We start from the raw sequence: 18,429 nt of genomic DNA on the forward strand, positions 1-18,429 counted from the left end.
TTAAAAACAGAAAGTAATTCATCAGGGTCAGTCTTAGTAGATGCAGACTCCAGCCAGGATACATCTAAAATTGAGCTAAAAGTATCACCAAACGCCTGCGGTGTAGACTGAGTAATTATACGGGAGCGTAAACCAGAAGGCTGACGCTCCACCCGTTCAAATTGCATGTTTAAATTAAATGTGACAGGCATATGATCTGAAAGGCAGGCATCCATTACAACAACATCACAGACAAATACACCTAAGGAAAAAACAAGGTCCAGTGTATGTCCTTTCTCATGAGTGGGCCCAAGTACATGTTGTTTAAAATTAAACGAGTCCATTAGGTCTGAAAAAACCTTTACCAAAGGCTTCCCAGGACAGCATATGTGAATATTAAAATCCCCAACAAGTAAAATATAATCGGACAATAATAACATGGTAGATAAAAACTCAGAAAATTCTTGAATGAACGCTGGAGAGTACTTTGGAGGTCGATAAACAACAATTGCCAAAACAGGCTTGTGAAACTCAAGCCTTAAGAGCTGAACCTCAAAACTCGAGTAACATGTGGTCGATAAGCGGTGGCATTTATACTGCTGCTTACTAACAGTAGCTAAACCCCCACCACGACCCATTTGTCTCGGGGTATTATTTAAAATATAGTCAGGTGGGCAGATATCCACACAGGGACTCCACTCATCCCCATTTATCCAAGTCTCAGTGATAAAAAGGAAATCCAGAGCATTGTGCAGTATAAAATCATTAAATATAAAGGTCTTATTTAGGATCGAGCGCGCATTCACAAGCGCCATCTGTAGCGTGTGCAAGGCCGTGGGGGCTGCTGTAATAGCGCCCAACTTTACCGTCTTAGGACAGCTCAAGTTGCTCAAGCATACACCTCTTCGGTGTGATGAAATCTTCGTATCACGGAGAAACCGCAGCACTGACGAACCTCCATCTGGATACACAGGCAGCAAGAAAGAACATCACCAGCCCCGAAGATCCACAGCCCGATCCATATTGCCAGCATCATCTGCAAACTGCACCTCAACAGAAGGCCCCGCCAAAATCTCTGCCTCACATGAGCGCCAGCACGTCTTCCTCGTCGTCGCCGGCGCCGCTTACGCCTGCAGCACACACATCCAGTCGGAGAGCGCCGTAGACGGCGGCAGTGTGTGATAAGGAAAAGCGCACTTGTTCACATTACTGGTCGCCAAGCATACAACTTGTAATCGAATCTGCAGCAGGGTAGTGGAGTCATAAATCCTCAGTGACTGACATGAATGTATTAAAAAAAACATAGAATACGAAACTTTTTTTTCGATTTGTGGTTTCGATTTTCGATCAGCATGCTTTATGTTTCAAAAACTATTGTCATTATTCTGCTTCCATACAGGTTCAGGTCCAAATCAGTATTTCTCAAGGCCTGGGATTAAATAGGAACAGATTTTCATTTTGTGAGAGTTGAAATAAAAGTAGTGAGTTGATCCCTAAACGCTAGTATTGTTCCAGATTTAGGTAACCTTCAGTTCTGATTTGTCACATTGATAAATTGATAACATTGTAATGTAGTGTTGCGTTACAAAAGTGCAATACAGTGTTACATGACTATAACGTTCATATCTGCTTACTAAACAGCTTAGTTTAATATTTAGTTAAATATCTAATATTCAGTGTCATTTTTATTCTCTTTCTTTTTTTCAGATTGAAATGCCACGAATCAGCCCTCTTAAGGATGTCATGCATCATGTTGTCACAAAGTCAGACAAAGCTAAATTAGAGAAGTACATCAACGCAGTGAAAGGTAAGGTGGTGTCTGGTATGATTTATCAGTTAATAATTACTATAATATGTAACCATAACCTTATGAGTATGTCATGCAAAACTTCTGGGTATGTTAATTAGTAGGGTGAGCAGGATTGCTATATTGCCTAAAATATGCAGGTTTTGTCAGTTTGCACTGTGCAGATCAATCGTTGTATGACATTATTTCACGAGAGCTATAGAGAGCAGAGCAGACGGCTCCTTATGATCTCAAATCACTCTCGCGGTACTTTGGTGTCATCCAAACAACAAACACATGCGCGGATTTGATCACTTTGATCCTTCTCAGCTTCTCACGCGCCACGATTAGTCCATTATGTACAACACCTGCATGTTATTGGACAAACTACTTTGGATGTTTTAGGAAATATACAAATCCTGGCCAGGACTGTATAAATGGCACATATGGCCACCCCATTAATTAGGAACCTGGTTGCAGAATATTTAAAATAAGATACTATTGATGTGTTCTGTGTGCAATTATCATCCTTTATCTGCAAGATTTTATATATAATTATTTATTTAAAAACATGTCCCTTCATTCTCCCAGCGTCAAATTGGTGTAACAACCCCACCCAGTGTCCAGAGGTGTCTTACTCAGACATTTACTCGTACCTCATCGAGTCACCAGGTGAGCCAGTGAATGATTTTACTTCATATTTGAAAGTAAACATCTTTAAATGTATATATTATGTCTTGGGAAGTCGTGGCCTAATGGTTAGAGAGTCGGAATCGTAATCCAAAGGTTGCGGGTTCGAGTCTCCGGCCGGCAGGGATTGTAGGTGTGGGGAGTGAATGTACAGCGCTCTCTCCACCCTCAATACCACGACTGAGGTGCCCTTGAGCAAGGCACCGAACCCCCAACTGCTCCCCGGGCACCGCAGCATAAATGGCTGCCCACTGCTCCGGGTGTGTGTTCACGGTGTGTGTGTTCACTGCTGTGTGTGTGTGTGTGTTCACGGTGTGTGTGTGTTCACTGCTGTGTGTGTGCACTTTGGATGGGTTAAATGCAGAGCACAAATTCCGAGTATGGGTCACCATACTTGGCCGTATGTCACTTCACTTTATATTTAGAGTACTGAGAGCACTTTTCTGTCCAGCCATACAACTAGCCTGGTACTAAGTTGTTCACGCCTGCCGGCTGTGTATGGACGTTGCTTTGTGCCGCTATTTTGTATTGAAGTCTATGGGAAGTCTAGTTTATTTTCCGTATGGTAGAACCTACAGCAGACTGACATCTAACCAATCAGAGCAGAGTAGAGACTCAAAAACGAGGTTTTCGAGAGATTGAATCCTTGAACAAACTCTGATGCTATATGTATTATGAGAAAACTAAAGTTTTTTTTTTTTTTACCTTGGACACAGGTAAGCTTATTATATGAGACCTCTAAAGCTAAATTAGACGCTTGAAATAAAGCAGGAGCACTTTTTAACATTAAGACCAGATCACTAAATTTCTATTTTTTTTTTTTTCTCGCTCTTTGCGTTTTTGAAATGTTTCTTCCAAAACTTTTATGATTTGAACCCATGGCTGCAGAACTGTTGCTGCCAGCATCCCTAAATGGTTCTTCTCTACACATGAATTTCAAGATCATAATGCTCAGAAACCCATTTGTAGTTGTCTGTAGGGTTACTTGGTTGATTCTAGAATCTACTTGGTGCTTTAAATGGGACTAGTAGTAGCTGTAGTTGTTCTAATAATTGAATCAGTAACCCCTGGACCGGTTTAATGAGTGGAGTGATGCATAGAAATAACTTACAGGGAAGACATTTGTTTCTAATTTATCTCTTCCTTTTCACCAATGATCATTTCAGGGCAGGTGACTGAATGTAAAAATTGCTGTTTGATTAACAATGTAATTCTATTTATAGGTAGAGTACAGATAATTTTACTTGCACTATAGACGCTGATTTAAACACTGATTATAGGATCCAGAACTTCAGATTGTAATTCCAGCATACACTCTTAATCATTTATTTTTTTCTGATCACTTTAAGGTAAAACTACCCAGAAGAAAACTCCCTGGCAACAGGCAGAGGTGCAGGCGGTGGAAAGGCACCTGAAGCGATTCATCACATCTGGCACTGTACCATCAAAGAGTGACTGTGAGAAATGCTTGAAAGCTGAACCAGAAGCTCTGAGGAACCGCGATCGGAAGACCGTAACATTTAACGTTTATAATCGCATTACAGCTTATAAAAAGAAATTGCAGATAATACTGTGAAGATGCAACTATCTGGCATGACCGGTTGTTTAAAGAAGAAACACAATAACTTTATTGTTAAACCAGTGCATAAAGGCACAAGCTGAAAAGCATTGGTCTAACAAGTTGTTCTTAAGTTGTAATTTTTGTTGAAATTCATGTCTGTGAAAGTTAAGTGTTATGTTATTATTTTTATTTTACTTTTTTTTTTTTTTTACTTTTAGTATAACAGGAGTTTTGAGGTTTTGTTTTGAGGTTTGACTTCATTTGAGTTCTTATGTGAAGTTTAACTCAATAAAAGTTGAATTGAGTCATTTTAATCTGAATGAATGTCTTGAAGTTCAATTAGTAGTAGGTTTATTGTATCGATAAGTATCCGGTGAATGAGTAGTACCTGACACTGGGTGGTTGGCTGGGGCTGAACACTATTGTTTTTTTGTTTTTTTATTACAATTATAGAAAGAATAGTTTGAAGTGGAAAGGTTTAAATGTTTGACTTGTGGATATTATATGGGTTGGAATATATCCAGGCAATTATTCACTACTCCCAATATGATCCTTTGTATGTGAATGAAGAACTTGTTCACTGCAACATCAGTCCACTTCAGTCACGCTGATAATTACAATCAAATGTAGGAACCATCAATCAGTCAATCAACCAAAACTGTACATGTTGAGGAGATGGATTACATGCTTAAGGCTGGTCCCAGACTAAAAAGCATGTTTGAGTTGTCCTAACTGAAAGTAACTGAAGCACTGAAGCATCTTAAAATATGTCAGCCATTGTTTTGTCTCAGGATGCACACCAGTAATGTTTTAGTCTTTTCTAAGGCATTTGAATAGAAACTGTTTAAATACCCTAATTTAACTAAGGCCTAGTCCTGGTTTAAACTAATCTCTGTCTGTGAAACTGGTCCTAGGTGTTTTATGCGAGTGTGAAGCTTTGCATCACTTGCACCGTTTCCTGACCTCACTACATCTCCACATAAACTAATCTAAGTTCAATTTCAAAATGTTAACTTTTGTACTACTAATAAACATTTTAATTCTACTTGGTAGATTAAACCCATTTTAAGACCAAATGAACAAATGCAGTCTGAAGATTTACTTCACATAAATGCCTTTTATTTGTCATTAGTAATACTTATTGTTGTTGCAAGGTCCCACAAATCATGGGAATGCATGTTTATTATGCAAATGATATGTGTGTGAGCCTGTGTGTGTGTGTGCGTGTGTGTGTGTGTGTGTGAGAAAGTGACAGTTGAGATTCAAATTCATGAACATTCCTCCATTGTAAGTCTATGGGATTTTTTTTGCCTGCTTTTTCATCTGCTGTGTGAATATCGTAGGTCCAATCACTTTGAAGAGATACAGCACTCCTCAATGAGCCGGTCGATTTGACACCTCATTCATGTGTCTGTGACAAACAGTGAATGAACTTAACTCCTCTTTATTTTTCCTGTGTTTTTCTCTGCAGTCTTTCCAGCTGTGGTATTAGACAGAAAGGCTGTGCTGCTCTAATTTCAGCTCTGAGATCAAACCCCTCACACCTGACAGAACTGGATCTGAGCCGTAATAAACCAGGAGACTCAGGAGTGAAGCTGCTCTCTGCTCTACTGGAGGATCCACACTGTAAACTGCAGAAACTACAGTAAGTGTTATTATATTATTAAACACAAAAACTGTGTGAAAATACTAGGTCTATAGTACTCGAGTCCGGTCCAGACTTGAGACGTTTTTCTGTCGTCTCGGACTTGTCTTGGACTCGGACTTGGTCATTGGACTCACCAAATGTTCTAGTTGGTCTTGTAAGGTCCACCCATCTGGTACAAAGAAGGTTTCCGATGGTGGATGAAGGTTTCCTGCGTGTTCGGTCTTTCCAGTGTGCAAAGGTCTTCAATTTAAGTTCAACTCTAATCTGACTCCATTTTATAATTTAATCTGACTCCATTTTATTATGACCTCGTATTTAGCTTGAAATACAAATTGATTGCTTGTCTATTTCTAAATAGTATTCTTCTGATATTTGATTATTCTAGTTAACTCTTGACTTTATATTTACTCATTCATTCGGTTGCTCATGTCTTTAACAAGGATGCAACGTAATCTACTAGAGTCAATAATTACAGAGTAAAACAGAATAAGGTCAAATGTAACAATTTATTCTCAGTCAGGTAAATACTGTATGTATTATGTCAATTCCACAGCAATTCAAAGAGATCAAATCATATCAATACAAAACATCGAATTCTCAAAGATAAATCTACGAGTAAAGGATGCATACCTGGCTTTATAGAAATACATAGTGTGAGCATTGAGACACCACACTACGGGCTTCTGGCTACAGAATCGCCCCGACCCTTTTGCCACATTTCCTTAAATACTTCAGACCAAGACCAACACCCCTGAAATGTAGGCAGGAACTCACAATTTGAATTTGCTTTGATCAAGCCAAATTAGCACCTTTTGGGACAGAAGGTAATTTGCATGAAAACCACTAGGAGCTGATCCACCCTCTACAGTATGCAAAATATCTCTGAGCTCTTAGGATCTGTATTACCTTTTAGTTTACTTCTTATAAGAATGAGACCATTGTACCAGACACCCTGAGACAATTCAAATGATACCAAACATGACTGTAAATAACACTTGCATTAATGTAGAATATTACATTCTTCTATTGACCATTCTGAGTGAGCTGAGTGAGTGAAGGATGGGTGAGGGGAAAGAAGGGGATGAAAAGGAACTGATGCATATGTGAGAGAGGCATTTTCCTGCATTTTCTCTCAGTGGGATGTGGAGACAGATGTCTGTATGTTAATGCACTGTGTGTGTGTTGTCCATCTCAGGAGTTCAAAGTATCTGAGGTTCTGTAATTCTTACAGTCTCGACCGAGTCCAGCTATATATGCTTTTTTTTTTTCTTTCAAAACAAAACCATTAATCTGGCTCGCTTGTTCGGAAAATGGGTAATGTAATTGGTTTAATTTACAATCCATCTAGAACGAGCATTGCCATTGGTCGCCTGGTAAATGCACGGCTGCATCATATGCCTGGCTCCAAGTGTGCGCGCTGCACAGAGGCATAATTAATAGGGGTGTGCTCAAAATATCGATTCTTAGATACATACCGATATAATAAAAAAAGATACAGTATCGATATTCTAGCCCTTAGTATCGATACTCCGCCCAGCCATTAGGGGGCGCAGCGGCGCCCGCGAGTTTCAAAAAAACTCATGGAAAATGTTAAAGCAAGATGTAGCATTTAAGTGATTTCATAGTGAAATATGTTATGGCAGTACATGGTGTCACAAAAAAGAATTATAAGAAGATTTAATAAGAAGTTAAGTATAATAAGAAGAAGATTTTGTGCTTGTGTGAGCTCAGACTGTACCCTTGGAAAGTTAAATGTTGACTTGTGGTAATTTCCAGATTAATACAATTTGTGTACAATTAATCAGAGCACTTAAAGTTGCAAATATTTAAGCAAAATGCACTTTGTTATAATGCACTTTTGTCTTCAATAAATTGAAGAAAAATGCAGAGTTCTGTTTGTTGAGTAAATGTGTTCAGCATTAACTAATTGGCTCTGGCCCATGTATTTTTATTGAATCGTATCGAATCGTGTCACATTGTATCAAATCGTATCGAGACAGCTCTGTATCGAGGTACGTATCGAATCGTGACCTGTGTATCGAGGTATGTATCGTATCGCCAGGTTCTCCAAGGTATACAGCCCTAATAATTAATTTTTATTTTGGCCACAGACACAATGTCGGGGAGTTGCATAATACAGTTTGGTTTTACAAAGTTCGTTGGAGTTTTCCCTCTCTTCCACCTGACTTTCCTTCGCTTTTATATAGCTTATAAATGCCCGTGCTCAATTTACTTTCACTTTCAATAGCGCAATTCCGGTCAATTCCTTATCTATAACTTACAATGACAAATTTTATGCAATAAACATGGGATTTTTATTAATAAAACGAATACACCATATACTATAAGCCTCATATAAAATAACAAACTTACAAATGTTTAAAAGTAAAAAAAACGCTGTGGAACCAAATGAATAAGAAACAGAACGAATAAGAGCAAAATGAATAAAGACTGGAGGATCAAACACCTTGATATAAAATAAATAAACAATTTAAATAAAGTAAAAATAAGCAAAAACTGGAGCTATGGCTGGGCGATTTTTCTGATTTTATGGATTAATTTGCTCGAATTTAATGTTTTGCCACAAATTAATTTTTTTATAAATCGAGGAATCGCGATTTTGAATAGAAATATTACCAAACGCTAGAATTAGACACTTTGACAATAACAGTAAAGAGAGAAGAACGATCCAACTGCATGATTAACCCCTCACGTGAGATGTTCTCTATGCCATTCACACAGAATGTGCTTTTGTGTTCAGAAAGATGCGACGCAGGCAGTGGAATAGGAAAACATGCAAGAAGATTGGAGTTAAGCAACTTTTAATAACTAGAGCGCCGAGTTTTTAGAAAACTGTTTCATGCACGAGACCCTGCAAGAGACGCGAGCGCAACAGTCAAACGCGTCCATGTTTACATAGAAAAACAATGGAAAAGCAGCATAATCAAATAAAAAAACCCGTGAAGAACTACTGTATGTCTGATATTTCATGTTTTCATCAGGGTGACAGGCTGAAAACCACTGTTCATTGTTTTTACAGAGCATAGTTAATAATAGCACTCTAGGTGTTATACCTTCAGTCATTTTGAATTTGAATTACTTGAGAATTTAAGCATTTTTCTTGTATTATTTCTGAACATATATGCATAAGAAAAGTTTGTACAAGATGTAGTTGTAGTTCATGCATGTTTTCTGCAAAGATATTTAGTGTTTTGTTTAACATCTACATCATGATGACAACTTCATGTGTGTGATGCACTTAGAATATAATTTTCTTTAACTAAAGGTGTAATAAAAAAAAGTTGCTTGAATCATGTTGTAGTTATATTTTCAAGTTGACTAGTTAAAATTGTACAAAATTGAGAATTGGTCAAATATTCTATGAAAATCTATTTTTTATTTTTTGCCACATGGTCCAGCCTAGAAACAAATAAAAAACCTTCCAATTTTTAATTTCTTTAATTTTTCAATCTTTAATTGTCTGTTCTCTAACTGAACTAAATGATTTGTATTTCTACTATTAAAAATGGCCTCAGCTTAACACTTGTAATTCTGTCTATATCCCCCTATCCCCAGGGGACATATATTGCACCTATATTATATGGCCTAAGGTAAACAGCAAACAAATGCATGCACGGCCACACACAGAAACACAGAGCTGAAGGTGTTTATATGCTACACAGCCTTGCTTGGGAGGGTTACATTGTACTATGGTTTCTTTAGGACAGGGGTCTTAAAACTTGGTCCTGGAAGGCTGGTGTCCTGCAGAATTCAGCTCCAACCCTTATCAAACACACCTGAAACAGCTAATCTAAGCATACTAGAAACTTTCAGCCAGGTGTTTTGAGGCAAGTTGGAGCTAAACTCTGCAGGACACCAGCCCTCCAGGACTGAGTTTGGACACCCTGCTTTAGGACAAGTAACAAGTTCAAGAATGGGAACATGTTGATTTGTTTTTTAGACTTATGTTGCTTGTTCTTTGTAATATTTTTCCATTGGCAGCCCAGAATGTGATTGTTACACTTTAATAAAAATGCTGAAAATGTAAAGTTGCATTTCAGCTTTAGTGAAACTGCTAAACCTAAAGTAAATAAAATAGCCTAAAATGATCCTACAGTGTTGCTGCACATGCTTTTAGATCATTACAAATAATAATGCTAAATTATTATCTTAGAATAGAAGATATGCTGTCTCTCGTGTCATATAAATTATAAGTATGTGGTTTTGAAGAAGATGCTTTAATTTTCTTTCTCTGTTTTGACTGTCTCATTTGGACTTGGACTTGACTTGGACTCGAACCTCTTTGGACTCGGTCTTGACTCAGACTCGATAGTCCTGGTCTTGGACTTGTCTTGGACTCGACAAAGGTGGACTTGACTACAGCCCTAGAAAATACTGCCAAACAAAAACATTTCATGTTAAAGCGATAGTTCACCCAAAAATGAAAACTCTGTCTTCACTTTACTTATCTTCGAGTCATTTCCAAGCAGTGTGACTTTATTCTGTGAAACATAAAATAATATATTTTGAGAAATGTTTTTTTTTTGTCCACACAATGGAAAGCATTGATACCAAAACTTTGGTTGCCAAAAACATTCAAAATATCATCTATTGTGTTTCGCAGAACAAAGAAGGTCATACAGGTTAGGAACGACATGCAGGGAAGTACATTATGACCATTTATGTTTTTGGGTGAGCGATTCCTTTAAGAATCAAAATGTAAATGATCAAATACAATGATTATACTGAATGTGCCCAAGACTAATGCATGTTTGTATAAACCAGGGGTGCCCAACAGGTCGATCGCGAAGGCAATGCTGGTAGATCGCGCTTTAGATCAGTGGTTCTCAGCCGGGGGGCGCGAGATAACTTTAAACTAAAATATAATATATTCACTAATGTTATGACTAATATGTTAAATAAAAAAAAATAAATAAATAAATATATATATATAAATAAAAGCACCACCTCTCTACGTATTCTGTGTTTCGGAGAAGCAAACCGTTTCTCATCGCGCTGTGTGAAATACAGACTGAACGGCGGCTCAAAACCTCTGTATGAGCATATGATACACAATACAGCTCTCGGCTGGATAAAAGAAGCCAGTGGCACACTAGTAGACTAAAGTTTTGATGGATGATGATTGTCATCAAGGTAAAGATGATTACAGTGACATACAGGATGGTGCATTAGGTGTGTGTTGTGTCTGTTATTTGATGCACAAACGAACCATGTGTATTTGTGCTCTCGGTGCACTGATCACTATAATATCATATTTCTGCTTGAACACAGCTCAGGATATTCACCTAGTTGAATACACAGAGTTTTATAACGGATGCTCGCGTGTTTTGGAGAAGTTTGTGAGGATCAGTGGTGTTCATGTACATACGGGCATCAGACGCTCCAAACAGCTTGTTCTGACAGAGGAAATATTCACTGATGGTGTCGAGCTGCCTTCAGATCGCTGAGTTCAGATATACATACTTTTACATACTTTGTAGATATTCTATACAACTTTAGTGACATTTTTGCGATGTATGTTTGCAAAAAAAGAACATGGAATGCTTAAATCTTTCTTGAATTTGCTTTGTTTAAAAAAATTACATGAAAATACAAAGGTTTTAGTGAATAGAAAAGTTTGGGCTTGCAGTATTGATTTGGAGAACAGGGGGTCTTTGAGTAAAAAAAGGTTGAGAACCACTGCTTTAGGTAAATGCAGGCACGATTTTATAGGGGTACTAGGACTTGAACATAATTTTTAATAATAAAAAACAAAAAAAAAACAAACTTAATGCAATATAAAGATGCATCCCAACCAGCTTTTTTATTTAGGCCTATTTATTTTATATGCATGTTATTTATTTAGTTTTTTTCCAGTTGGTAGATCTCGGTAAGTTTCTCATTTGAAAAGTAGATCCCCACTCAAAAAAGTGTGGGCACCCCTGGTATATACACTTATTGTGCCTTCACGTGGTATCGGAGTAATCCTGAATGAGAGTTTCCTAATCGTTCCTAAAATTGGACGTGAACGGCCTTTCAAGTCATATTTACTACTGGGAAATTCGGTAATAATTTTGATACCAGAGTTTCTGAGTTGGGGGCGTCATAAACTTTAAACATGGTGGGGGGACAACCATTGCTGCTGTCTGTTCTCACAACAACTACATCCTTTTATCTTGTCGCTAAAGTAGTGTATTTATAGGCTAGATATGAACGATCATTTGAAGCATATTGTATGTTTTATAAGCAGTGAAATAAGCATGTATTTGACCAAAATTCCAGAATTGTCATAAAACTGCATGTATAGCGCGGTGAATGTTTATATGATTGTCAACTAATGGGATGCTACATTTTATTCTTTCCGACATTAAAGCACTTGAATACAGCAAGCTCGTAATCACGACTTCATAAGTGGGAAATAGGAAATTTCCGATAGCACGTGAAAAGGAGTAAGAGGATGCTTAGGTAGCTAGCTTGAAGCCAATGGGGCTGTCAGTAAGAACAGGTCCAGTCTAGTCACTCTGATGTTGAGGTCTTTATTTTCTTTCCAAATCTGGTATTGGATATGTGTGTGTATGTAGGGGTGTATGTGTGCGCGTGTGGTTTCTACAAAGAACAGAAATACAATGTTTTAGTTTACAATAATCATAACATTGAATTCACAGGAAATAAACACATTTAGGACAAACTTAAGAAATACAGAATAATAGTTAAGTGTCAAACAAAGGCACTTACATGGTCAAATACGCACACACAGGAAAAAACAAAGGAGAAAGAACTCAGTCCTCTGCACAGTGCATCCATGTGCACCAGAATGAAGGTGCTGTGGGCACAGGTGTAATTTATAAAGCCTGATAGTGTCCTAATTGGCTTGAGATCAGGTGGGTGGAGCTAGAAGTTAATAGGAAAATTAACAAGCTAAGAGGGGGTGTGGCACATGCTTGGCACCTTGAAGCTTAGGGACACACAACTTCTCAACAGCCACCCCCCATTTTGTATAGCAAATTTGATCAATCAGGGGAGATCAGGCAGGGCCGGAAGAGGAATGAGGCGGGCAACGGGCCTTGTATACGTCCTGTCCTTGACTTGGACATCAGCAACCCTACAATGGCCATTTTTGCTGGGATGAAGGGAGATGACCTTAACCACTGACCATTGGGATCTGGAAAGTTGAGGATCTAGTATTAGAACAACAGTGTTAGGTTGTAGGTTAGGATGGTCTGTGCACCACTTCTGTCTGGACTGGAGAGAGGGAAGATAATTTCTAAGGAAATGGGCCCAAAAATGATCAGAAAGGATCTGGCTGTGACGCCATTGACGGCGACTGTGCAGCTCAGAGTCTGGATATGTAACCAGAGGAAGGGAAGCATCATGCCGCCCCATCAGCAGCAAGTTAGGGGTCACCGGGTCAGGGTCCAGGACTACTGGATGAATGGCATCAGGGAGTAGATCACTACTTCGCCGTAACCTTCCGCCAACTCGATTGAGCCCTGATGCTGGGTCTAACTCTGGGGCAAGGGAGAGTAAACGGCTTGAAGATAGAAGGGGCTTTTGGGTTTGAAGGCAGGCTAAATCATCCCTGAAGGAATCCACCTGGGCTTGTCTTAGGATGGCTGTCTCTGAATCACGGTAGTTTTCTGCTGATGGAGGCTTTGCCACTCCATGAAGGGATGCAGCCATGCAGTCAAGGAGATCTTGGAAGGTGACAAATTGACTGGGGTCAGGGATGGAGGGGTATGAACTGAGAGCTACAGCACCACAGAAGCTAGGCTTACGGCACTCTTCAGCGTCATCAGATTGATCTATAACAGGGCTAGTGGGCCACAGTTCGGGGAACTGAAACATGAAGGCAGGTCCTTGGTTCCACCTGCAGGGCCTACTAAGTTCAGTTAGTAGCTTTCCTCTAGTTAGGTCTTCCGCTGGGTTGTTCTCAGAATCCACATAACACCACTCCTGGCCTTTAATGAGCTCCTGAATCTCAGCTACCCTGGTTCCAACGAAAACCTTGTAACGGCAAGAGTCAGAGGTAAGCCAATGGAGTACAGTGGTAGAGTCAGCCCACAGAATAGTCTTTCTGATACAGAGGGTGAGCTCTGTTTGGAGGAGACTGAATAGCTGAGCTCCTATGAGGGCAGCACATAATTCAAGTCGTGGAATGGATAGTTGTTTTTTGGGAGCAACGCGGGACCTCGCCATGAGGAAGGACACATTCCCTTGCTGCTGACCATCTTCTGTGCGCATGTAGGCAACCGCACCATAGGACTTCTCTGATGCATCACAGAAGATGTGGAGGTCTTGAGTGGCTAAGGAGGTGTCTACTGAATGAGGTGTGAGGCAGCGAGGCAAAGTGATGGTGGAGAGGTTAGGGAGTTCATTTTCCCATGAAAGCCAAGCTTTTAAGAGATCATGAGGGAGATTAGGGTCATCCCATTCTCGTGCCTTTCCCCATAATTGCTGGACGATGATTTTGGCCCTTGTGATGTAAGGGAGGATATAGCCAAAAGGATCATACTGGCTAGCAAGAACTCTGTAAATATGACGCATAGTTGGAGTGGTAGATTCAATGGCTCTGTGCCTGTATCTGAGGGTATCTGTATGGCAGTTCCAGAGGAGGCCTAGAGTAGACTCTAAGGGATCAAGAGAAGGATGGTATGATAACCAGAGCTCTGTTTGTTCTGACCTGGCTTCAGGAGGTAGGTGACAGATGACCTGAGGATCATTACTGGCCCATTGTCTGATTTCGAAGCCACCAGAGGAGAGGATAGTGCACAGGCTATGAAGGAGATCTCTGGCTTCCTCTAGGGTAGGGAAACTCTGTAAACAGTTATCCACGTAAAAGTTACTGTGTATGGAATGGTGAATGCACTCATCTGCCTGAGCATCTTTGATGATCCTCTGGAGGATGTAAATGGCACAGCAAGGGCTTGAGGTTGTGCCAAAGGGGAGGACTTGCCATTCATACACAGTTGGAGGAGCTTTATAATCCAGGTCATGCCAGAGGAATTGCAGGAGAGGTTTATCCTGGGGCAATAGGCGCACCTGGTGAAAGATTGATTTAATGTCTCCACTGATTGCAATCTTGTGCTGCCTAAAACAGAGCAAAACTCCAAGGAGGGAAGGCCCGAGGATTGGTCCAGGAAGTAACTGTGAGTTCAGACACTGATTTCGGTAGGAGAAGGAACAATCAAACACAATGCGATCTTTACCATTGTGATGCACATTGTGGTGGGGTATGAACCAGGACTTAGGAGTATCTTCTATTTCAGAGGATGACAACTTCTTGACATACCCAGCATCAACTAATTTCTGGATCTCACCAGTATAGGTCTCTGCCTGTTGTGGATTTTGAAGGAGTCGCCTTTCACAGCTGCGGAGACGGGACATTACTGCCTCCTTGGGGGCCTTCAGAGGGGGCCAGGGGTCTACACGGAGGAGGGGTGCTGCATATCGTAGGACGCCGTCAACAGGTGTTCTGATAGTTTGGGTTTCAAGCTGGTGCATTGCCTCTCGATCCTGTTTGGACCGAACCACTGCATTCATGCTTCTCTGAGGTAACGCATCAATCTGCCATAGTTTCTGAACATTATGGTGGATGTCATCAGGTGGGCATTTAAAGGAGATATAATGAGAACAATTAGAAGGTAAACTAGAAAGATCTCTTGCAGGACCCTGCAGTGTCCAGCCGAGCCGGGTCTTGATTGCTACAGGGGTTCCGGGAGGACCTAATTTGACAGGTTGTGTTGGGATAAGGCGTGTATGATCAGCCCCTAGAAGGAGAAGTGGTCTTACTTTATTAAGCTGTTTGAGAGGGAACTGACGGAGGTGTGAGTAGCGCCCCTGGAGGAATTTGACCGGGTGAGAATGTTCTGACAAGGTTAGCTGTTCAGCAGTGAAGGCTTGACTGATGACATAGGACTTATTAGGGTGCACTTTAGGAATAAGGGTGAAGGATACAGAAGCTCCATTAAGAGTCTGAACATCCTGTCTCACAGTTCTCAGCTGTAGACTCTCAGATTTACCTTTTAGCTGAAGTGTTTGGGCAGCAGGGTGAAGGAGGATTGTTCTTTCGGACCCATCATCCAGTATGGCATAAGTGTCTAAGGATCTGTCTCCATTGCGCAGGGTCACTTCAACTACCTTCAGTAGTAATTTATTGCAGTCACTAGGGTGATCAAGATATAGATTTTGCACTTGCCTCTGGTTAACGTTGCATAGGATGTGTAGGCGTTCCCATTACACTGGCTGCAGCGTCCCTTGAGGTCACATTGGGTTGTAAAATAATCTCTTAAACATCGCCAACAATGTCTCTGTTCCTTGATCCAGTTAGTTATCTGGTCTTTGGTGAGCTGGAGGAAATCACCACACTTACTGACATGATGTTCGGTAGAATTGCAGTAAGCGCACACTGGATAGGATTCAGCCAAGTTGTTAGGGGGCTGAATAACTTTCGGTGAGGGAACTTGTGCTTTGGAGGAGGTCATGTGAGAGGAGGTTTTAATACCATGGAGTATGGTTGTACCTCTTAATGGATGAGGAGGTGGAGGCCTCTGCCGGATAGGCTGCAATGTCCTTTCTCTCCTAGGCTGGCAGCGGGCTTCTTGTTGTAGCCAGTTGGAAAAATCTAGGAGGTTATAGGAAAGGGAACCTGGTCTACTCAAACATATCCATCTCTTAAACTGGCAAAACTGCTCATGGGGAAGCTTCTCCAGAAGTCGCTCAACATGTGAGCCACAGGTAAGCTCAGAGAGACCTTCAGGGCCCATAGACTGAAGGAGGCCCACTAATGCCTGCACTCGAAGCGAAAATTGGTCTAAGCCTCTACCATCACCTGTACGAATAACAGGCATCTCCATGATGGTCTGGAGCTCCTTCAAAGAAAGCGGTCTAGGTTGACCATAACGCTCATCTAGGGCTCGTATAGCTTGAGTGTAAGGATCTGGGGCATAAACATAAGCCAAAGCAAGTCTCCTCGCCTGGTCTACCTTTAGATGATCCAACAGGATGTGATATTTATATTGCTCTGATTCTCTTGGATCTAACAAGTTGAATAGGGCCATCTTTAACATCATGTACTGGCATTCATCCTCCCTCGTGAGATCAGGGAAAGAAGGACCTTCTACCCTCCTATGGTTTAACTGCAGGGGGCCAATAGGAGGAACTAGCTGGTTTAGAGGGGCAGCCGATGTCAGGTGGTGGGGCTGCACATTGAGAGGCTGGTATGTCGGCTGGACAGAATAGGACAAAACACCAGGCAAAGGTTGATTTGGCAGTGCATAGGCTGGGTGCATGGGGTTATATGAAGCTGGTGCTTGATATGTGGCAGGAAACTGACCACAACCAGGAGGATGCGTGCTCTGCAATGACTGTGGCATAGGTTGGGTAAGAGGGGCACGACTTACAGGAGGCGGAGGAGATGGAAGCTGTGGCTGAAGTAGCAGAGGAGGGGCCCTATGGTCCTCTGTATGGGCTTGTGGAGATGCTGCTGATTGAAGGTTAAGATTATCAGGGCAAGGGGATGGCAAGCGAGACTGTGAGGAGTGAGTGCTGCTCCTAAGCATGCACTGCTGGATTAGTCTACCCTGATTTCTTAATTCTTCTACCAATTGCTGTAGGAGTGCAGTCTGAGTATCAGGAATGGGAGCTATTAGAGAGGTATGTGGGTGTTCAACATCAGAGGTTTGCACTCTCTCAGATAGGACAGGTGAATAAGGGTGTGGAATGTCCTCCTGAATGTCTCCCTCCGTGGGCAATTCCAACTCCTCTGGCTCTTCCTCAGACTCATCCTCTTTCCAGGGTTGATAATGAGGACCAGTACCAGGAATATCTGCAGGATGGAGCAGATGTTGTTCTGGTGCTTCTGCTGTAGGTTGCGACCGCTGATGATGTTGCAGGATGAAATCATCATAACGTGCGGGGAGCTGAGCTTGACGACGTGGGCGCTCATGCGGAGACAATGAGGGCAGGGAGTGACTAGACATAACCACTGATCATCAATGAGTTCTGGCTCGAAGGACCATGAAAAGGAGTAAGAGGATGCTTAGGTAGCTAGCTTGAAGCCAATGGGGCTGTCAGTAAGAACAGGTCCAGTCTAGTCACTCTGATGTTGAGGTCTTTATTTTCTTTCCAAATCTGGTATTGGATATGTGTGTGTATGTAGGGGTATGTGTGCGCGTGTGGTTTCTACAAAGAACAGAAATACAATGTTTTAGTTTACAATAATCATAACATTGAATTCACAGGAAATAAACACATTTAGGACAAACTTAAGAAATACAGATTAATAGTTGTGTCAAACAAAAGCACTTACATGGTCAAATACGCACACGCAGGAAAAAACAAAGGAGAAAGAACTCAGTCCTCTGCACAGTGCATCCATGTGCACCAGAATGAAGGTGCTGTGGGCACAGGTGCAATTTATAAAGCCTGATAGTGTCCTAATTGGCTTGAGATCAGGTGGGTGGAGCTAGAAGTTAATAGGAAAATTAACAAGCTAAGAGGGGTGTGGCACATTCTTGGCACCTTGAAGCTTAGGGACACACAACTTCTCAACAGCACGTGAAGGCAGCATTATAGACCAATGAACAACAAAGTTCAAAAGTGTCAGCCAAAATTAAACATACAGATACATTTGAATCTGTTTGAAGAGTATTTATATCAGAGTAAACAGCACTCATAAATGCTACTTTTTCCTCTGTCAGGTTTGCACCTCTCTCTCTTAGATTAATCTTTGAGCAATTGATGTTATGTATTTATTATCTCTGACTC

The 18,429-nt window shown here is 40.9% G+C and overlaps 1 protein-coding gene across 1 annotated transcript in view; it reads left to right on the forward strand.

The window, feature by feature from the left end:
- LOC306867763 (NLR family CARD domain-containing protein 3-like) overlaps positions 1-18,429 on the forward strand; it is a 55,654-nt gene that overhangs the window by 17,857 nt on the left and 19,368 nt on the right. Inside the window, exon 8 of the mRNA XM_079413623.1 lies at positions 5,488-5,661. Coding sequence (XP_079269749.1) covers positions 5,488-5,661 — 174 coding nt within the window. The remainder of the gene's footprint in view (positions 1-5,487; positions 5,662-18,429) is intronic.

This window comes from Barbus barbus (genome assembly GCF_936440315.1).
Source record: "Barbus barbus genome assembly, chromosome: 49".
NCBI classification, from domain to species: Eukaryota; Metazoa; Chordata; class Actinopteri; order Cypriniformes; family Cyprinidae; genus Barbus; species Barbus barbus.